Source organism: Panicum hallii, chromosome 3 (genome assembly GCF_002211085.1).
Source record: "Panicum hallii strain FIL2 chromosome 3, PHallii_v3.1, whole genome shotgun sequence".
Classification (NCBI taxonomy): domain Eukaryota; kingdom Viridiplantae; phylum Streptophyta; class Magnoliopsida; order Poales; family Poaceae; genus Panicum; species Panicum hallii.
In genome coordinates, this window is record NC_038044.1 from 9,267,970 (window position 1) to 9,275,193 (window position 7,224).

Below are 7,224 nucleotides of genomic sequence, written 5' to 3' on the forward strand. Positions count from 1 at the left end.
ATCGGGGATCACCCGATGAGCCGATCGCGGTTCGGACTAACATTTGAACGTGTCTGTGCATACAGGAAACTAACTGAAATCACATATACACCTTCCTGATCAGGTACAAGGTCAGTTGGTACGCCTAGCAAACCCAGATGTCAGGTCGTGTGCCGGATCCTGGGCCGTTGACCGAGGGACCGGGCCCCACCAGCAGTCCCGGGAGCCTCCCGGCTCCTCATGTTGCATGTCGCTCGCCGATGGATTTTGACCGACGACACTCGGTACCTAGCTAATTATACATGATACACCATAAACATCATATGTAAAAACATTTTGATAATATCTTACATTTAGTAAAAAAAATGCAAATATATCATAGTAAAAAGATAGTGTTCATTAACTGGTATGACAGGGGCAGCAAAGCGTTGTCCACATATCACAGTTTCTATTTATCTATTCCCAAATAATAGAGTACAAACCTTAATAAACACTACTATCTTCGACCCGTGTTTTGGGACGACAACACGGATCAGAAATTGTACATCTTCGACCCGTGGTGTTCACGGATCACGCAGCTATTGTTCACATTTCAGAAAATCCTGTCTAAAACTTTTGAGCGCTGCCGTTGACAAGTAGCTGCGTCAATTATCCCTGTTGGGCCCACGCACAGTGCAAGTACGGAGGGCTCCCTACTGCTCAGAATTCATCAGGGAAAGAAGAATAAGTTGGCGCAGGGACAGGAGTAGTAACTACTATAAGGGAGGACGGCCAAATTGATATTTGTGCTGTCCAGTGGGATTCTCACACACACTTGCCAACCGGGTCCTGCACCACTGCAAAATCAGTATAGTGAATTTCCAGGACTGATCATAAAGAGCACCAACTTCATGGTCCTGTGTGAGATTAGGAATGGATGAAAAGGCTGAGACAGAGAAGAGTGAGGGTGCGTTTGGTTCTTTAGCCGAGTCTAACTCTAGCTTACTTTGGACAAACTGGCTCATTTGAGTCGTCCTAGCTAGCCCAAGATCCAAACGTACTCTAAGGAACTAAAGGAGCCAAAACATCCACTTCATCCTCTCATTTCTGGACGGTAGAAAACATATTTAGCTGCAAAATTTTCCTATAACTTCTTATTAATCGTTACAAAATCACAATAAATATTGGCATTTGGCAAAAGCTTGTAGATACGAATACAATAGTATCAACTTTATTTGTGGCGCATAACTCACGTAGTGTTGAACTAATTATTAATCAAAAGAGTACTCTAATCAAAAAGATAACCTAGATAGTCAGACACTCAAACTATGCCTTGTACTGCTCAAGCTCCATGGCTATGCAGCTGGATAAGGAATAACAATACCATGTGATTCTTGGACGACTTCCATTCTGGTCATTGCATAGAACGGCTAGTCATCCTCCAAACAATAATCCATGGAAACTTCGGTTTGCTTTTCCAACTTTAGCATCCCTAGTTAGATGTGCTCTCGTCTTTTTGCCAATTGTGAACACAATGCCAGTACAGTACATCCTAGGCGTTTACTACCTGAAATGACATTTGGAATGGAAGGGTGCAGTTTTTCAAAAAACTAATGGACGGGTGTATTTGATTGCGAGCTGCGAGTAAAGCTTGTTGGCCCAGACAAGCTTGAGTGGAATTTGCCACCTGTTGTAGCCGAGCAATAAGGTAAAATAAAATGCAAGCTTTGCAAGGGATCCGAAAGTCCAATTTTTTGCTCGGCTCTACACGCGAGGGTTTATTGTATTTTTTTCACTAGATAAGACTAACAGAGAGCTCCACCGATACCACCGTGGCAGTCTGGGACGCGCCGCAGAGGGGCCGCGCCCCAGCTTGGGTTCAAGCCCGGGCGGGTGCGCTCCTCACCTGGGAGCCGTACCAACCGAGCGACGCTCGGCACTACGCGCGAGTGCTTATTGGATCAAACCATACAATGAAAAAACACATAGGTGAGCTTTACTGGTTAGACAGACCAGCGGATCATTAAAAATGACAAATAATTAATTTTAACCAAAAGCCCATGAAACAGTGCTTAGAACAGGTAATCGCAAGTTACATTTAAGGTCCATCTGACCATCTCCACCAAGTCCTAAAAAAGGGGTCCATTTCCAACTCATAAATTTTACGAGAAATGTTACAATTCCTTTATCTGCTCTGTTTATAATTTTATCTCCTCTTCATTCAGGTTTCGCACCGAAGAGTTGCAGAGAGTCCTAGTACATCACATGAGGAACAAGGACAGAGCAATGCTGGACACCATTAGCCAGGCAGTCCTACGCCCATCAGGCCATCACATCCCAGTTCCCAGCTTCCAGCTGTGGTTGATCAGCGAGAAGAGAGAGCATCTACTAGTCGCCTTGCAGCACAGCACACACGGAGAGACAGGGATGGAGGAGATCAATCAATGCATTACCGGCCGAGCTGATCACCTCTCCCCTCCGGCCACTCCCCCACCGTCCCGTTCCTCTCACAAGAATCACTCCTGCTCCCTCAGATCTCTCTCGAGCAAAACAGGCAAAGCTTTACCCCGGGTAAGGTTACGGGCAGCCATGAGGCGGCGGCCACCTTTCCATTCCCGTGCCGCCGCCGCCGCTGCCGTGCTCCTGCTGCTGCTGCTGTCCCCCGCCCCGACCTCCCAGCTCGGTCTCGGCTCCGCCATTGCCGCCTGGATCAACGGCGCGCCGCCGCCGTCTCCTAGCCCTCCTGCCGCCTCGTCCTCCTCGGCCGCGCCGAGCCAGCAGGAGTACACGGCGCTGCAGGCGCTGAAGGCGGCCGTCACCGAGGACCCCCGCGGCGCGCTGTCGTCGTGGCAGGGCGCCAATGTCTGCGCCTACCGTGGCGTCTACTGCTCCGCGCCGCCCGACGGCGCCGCGGCCGCGGGAGCGCCCACGGTGGTCGCGGGGATCGACCTCAACCGCGCCGGCCTCAGGGGCGCGCTCCCCGAGGCGGTCTCCCTCCTGGCGCACCTCACGTTCCTCCACCTCAACAGCAACCGCCTGGGCGGCGCCGTCCCGGACTCGCTCCGGGACCTGCAGTACCTCACGGAGCTGGACCTCAGCAACAACCTCTTCTCGGGCCCGTTCCCGGCGTCCACGCTGCTCATCCCGTCGCTGGTGTACCTGGACCTCCGCTTCAACGCGTTCTCCGGGGAGCTCCCACCCGAGGTCTTCGCCAAGGACCTCGACGCCTTGTTCCTCAACGACAACCAGTTCGAGGGCCAGATCCCGGAGACGCTGTGGTCGTCGCCCGCCACGGTCATCACGCTCGCCAACAACCGCTTCACGGGCCCCGTCCCGGCCGCCTACGGGTACGGCGCCGGCGGCCGCGTCCGCGAGGTGCTGTTCCTGAACAACAACCTCACCGGCTGCGTGCCCGAGGCGCTGGGGTTCCTGCCCAGCATCCAGGTACTGGACCTCAGCTACAACGCGCTGTCCGGCCACCTCCCCGGCACGCTGTCGTGCCTGTCCGGGATCGAGGTGCTCAACGTGGCGCACAACCAGCTGACGGGGGAGCTCCCGGACCTGCTGTGCGACCTGCGGCGGATCACGAACCTGTCGGTGTCGTTCAACTTCTTCTCCGGGATCAGCCAGCGGTGCGACCGGCAGCTGGGGAGCCACGGCGTGTTCGACTTCGTGGGCAACTGCGTGCCCGGGCGGGACATGCAGCGGCCGCAGCCCGAGTGCGAGGGGTTCCCGGGGGAGGGCGGGCTCAGCTGCCTCCGCATCCCCGGGGCGCGCCCCACCGGGTGCGGCGGCGACGCGGCCGTGTCCGTGGGCGTGGGCGTGGGCGTCGGCGTCGGCGTCGGGGGCCTGCCGTTCGGGCTGCCAGGCGCCGCCGCCGGGGCCGGGGGCGCGGCCACCGTCACCGTGCCCTGATCGGTGCCGCTGCAGGCCGGCGGCTGGCATTGCTTCTTCTTCCTTTCCTTTTCTTCTTCTTTTTATGAGGCAATTTAGCCTCGATCGGCTTGGCGTATCGCATCTGATCGTTAATTACATGGCGGCGGTAACGGGTGAATATTGGTTGGTCGGCTCTTGGCTGGTTAATACTAGTATAATTAATCTTGCCATTCTGTTCTGTATGCATGATCAACAGTTAACAGTGTCTGTCGCGTGCCATGCCCATGCTTTCTCCTCGCCCATGGCCGCGCCAGCTGCAATGCGATGCAAGTGAATGTTGCGCAGCTGTGATGGGATTAGCTGTAGGTTGACGAGCATGACGACGACGTGAAGCTGCCGTCTTTTCGCCCTGTGGCGCTCGCTTTCGAGCTGGACGACGGGGGAGGAGACAGGAGAGGACTGGAGGAGAGGGTGAGGAGAGAGGAGAGGGGTCTCGCTGGGAAGAAGTGGATCTCGGGAGAAGTGTTAATGGCACCATGAATGCGGAGCAGGGGAGGTGGGTGGATGGATGCAGCTAACTGCCGCTCTCCCTTCCCTTCCTACCGCACTTGCACAGCGGGGGAGGAGAGCGGGCAGCCGGCAGCGCGTGGGCCGGCGGCCGTGCAGGGCTCGCTCGCCATGTGATGTGTTGCTATCTATCCTGTATACCGGTACTACCGAGCGTCTCTCTCGTGCTAGGTGCCAGTGTGTCCGCTGCCATGACTCGGAGCTCTGGCTCTCTCGCGCCGTGCTCCGGCCTCTCTGGATCGGACCGAACTGCCGGTTAAGCGAAAGGAAACCCTGAAAATTATTCGTCCACCGGTAGACGACGTGCTCCTCGGCACCAATGTGAGTTTCATGACATTGCGAATTCGAGAGATGACCGTTCTAATTAGATGTTTGTAAAGGTAGGGCTTGCGTGCCTACTCATAGAGATGAGTATATACATGTATATCGAAAAAATATTTTTTTAATCCTATCGTCAAACAGGAACAATCTTATGCTTATATTTCTTCACAGATGATTTCTGCCTTCCCAACGGCTTGGTCTCCCGTACAGTCACCAGAACTTTTTTTTTTGAACGAAAAGACCAGTCACCACAGGACTTGAAGACACAAGGAACGATACCTGCTCATCAACCTCAGCAACCACTTGTTCTTACAAGCTAATATTCCCTCCGTTTAAAATTATAGTTATAAATCTAAATATATAATTTTTCTATATATGTAGATATATTTAGATGCATATCTGGGTACGTAGGAAAATATGTATCTAGATTTATCAAAACAATCTACGAACGGAGTACCGCGTAGGTGCTTACGTTTATTCCACGGATAGTAAAGGCGATCAGCACGTTGTAGCCATGCCATAATCCGCCGGTTATTGAAGCTCCGATCTCATTCAGGCGACGTAGTACATGGGGTCGGGCACCTTGAAGGTGCGGTCGCCCTGCGGCGCGCCGACGAGGTCGCTCCACTGGTCGCCCATGTTGCCCACAATGCGGTACCCGGCGTCCACCAGCTTCTGCCGCTCGCCGGACTTGTACGGCACCACCGACGAACCCAGCGACGACGGCCTGCGAGCAAGCAGCTCCACGCAACAAGTCAACAACGTCGGGTCGAGTCGAGAGCATCAGCTAGGCCCATGGATTAGGCCCAAAGATGAGGTATAAACTATCCTACTAGCTATAGCCCAGCATCGTCTGAAAAACTACTACGGGCCAAAATCATCCAATTCAATTGTCCCTTCTAAGAGCCTGTAAAATTCCTTTTTTCTAAAAAAAAAATCTGTTCCAAACGGGGTGTAAGCATTAATTTTTTGGCAAAATTTCGTATGAATTTTCATACAAAGAGATCGTCTTTACTAGAGGGAGGGGAGATCTTCTACTCCGCAAATAATAACTTTCTGAGAGAGCCATGTGGACGATGGAAACACTGCAGTCCGCAAGCAGGAGATAAATAAATGGATAAAGAAGCAGAGGCAGGGAGTCCCGTACGCACTTGAGCACGAGCTTCTCCCAGGTGTGGTAGCCGGCGCTGCGGAGGTTCTTGACGGTGGGCTCCCTCTCGTAGTCGTGCCGGCCGGTGATGAAGACCACCTTGATGCCCAGCGCCAGCAGCTTCCCGTAGAGCCCCAGCACCTCCGGCAGCGCCGGCGCCGTTGCGTTCGCCACGTACTCCTCGAAGTAGGTCGCGTTGTACGGCTCGGCCCCGAACCCGGTGTCGGCGTAGTAGGGGAGGTTGGTGAGGGCGGTGTCGTCGACGTCGAACACCCACGCCTCCCTGCCGTCGCCGGCGAGCGCGAGCCCTTCGGCGTAGGCGGCGGCCTCGCGCGCCACCACCGCGCAGTCCTGCCGGAACTGCTCGCCGAACATGTAGTCGCTGACGTAGCCCCGGCACGCCGCGGGGATGCTGTACCAGGCCCGGATGTTGTTGGTCTCCACCCCGAGGCGCCAGCTCGCGCACGACGACGCCGCCACGCGCGCCCTGCTGGTGGTGCCTGCGCCGGTGCCGCCCCGCGCCGGCGCCGAGGAGGTCACCATCTCCAGGCGCTGGGTCGCGTCGGTCGCGTGAACCACCACCAGCAGCAGCACGAGCAGGGGCACGAGCGCGTCGCGGGGGAGCCGGAGCGCCATGGCGACTGCTCTGCTTCGAGCTAGGAACTCGATGAAGGAATTCGATTCAGATTTTTTTTTTGAAGACGATTTCACTGCGTGTTCTTGGAACGAACACTGTTTGCTGATTTATTAGATTGGTCCGAAATGGGACCGGCGGTTCCTCTCATCTCGTGGCAAGGACACATGTCAACACAGTATGGTAGGCCCGCATTTCCTTGGTGCATACTAGAACTCAATGTTTATTGTGACCACGAAAGGCCTAGGTAGCAGCCCAGCTTGGGAGAGAGACAACCCCACAATAATGATGCACAAGTACTCACACGTGTTGAGAAACCAACTTCAGATCCAACAAAATAAAACATGCTGCTTGGGTATTATTTCCTCCATTTTTAAATAATGTGATGTTTAGGAGGAATGCTCATATATACACGAAAATGGAAGAAATATTACTCTGAAAACCGGAATATACACGGATAGGCGAATGGTATTTATCCAAGTGTTAATAGTAAATACCTTTTGATCTGCTAACTTTTTTGCGGCTGTTAAATATTAATACTTAATAAAGATATTCTGACGTGTAAGTGGTGCTTTCCTACGTAGCTGTCCTGCTATCCAGTTGTGTTTCGATCAAGGATATTACATACAGCAACCCATCGAGTAACAATTATGCACCCAATTACAGTTGTCTAGAGACTAGAATCAGCGGGGGCGGACCTGGCAGCGTTAGGATCTCC

General features: G+C 53.7%; 2 protein-coding genes across 2 annotated transcripts; one reads left to right on the forward strand and one right to left on the reverse strand.

Moving 5' to 3' along the window:
- The first annotated feature begins 2,024 nt into the window (after positions 1–2,024).
- LOC112887112 (leucine-rich repeat extensin-like protein 7) lies at positions 2,025–4,137 on the forward strand. Its single transcript, XM_025953208.1, has one exon. The coding sequence runs from the start codon at positions 2,224–2,226 to the stop codon at positions 3,871–3,873; it is 1,650 nt and encodes a 549-aa protein (XP_025808993.1). The 5' UTR covers positions 2,025–2,223; the 3' UTR covers positions 3,874–4,137.
- Positions 4,138–4,975: 838 nt separating this feature from the next.
- Positions 4,976–6,621, reverse strand: LOC112885583 (acid phosphatase 1-like). The gene is made up of 2 exons (XM_025951172.1): positions 5,874–6,621; positions 4,976–5,449 (listed from the first exon to the last, which is right to left on the reverse strand). The coding sequence occupies exons 1-2, from the start codon at positions 6,506–6,508 to the stop codon at positions 5,275–5,277; spliced, it is 810 nt and encodes a 269-aa protein (XP_025806957.1). The 5' UTR covers positions 6,509–6,621; the 3' UTR covers positions 4,976–5,274.
- Between the last annotated feature and the right edge of the window lie 603 nt (positions 6,622–7,224).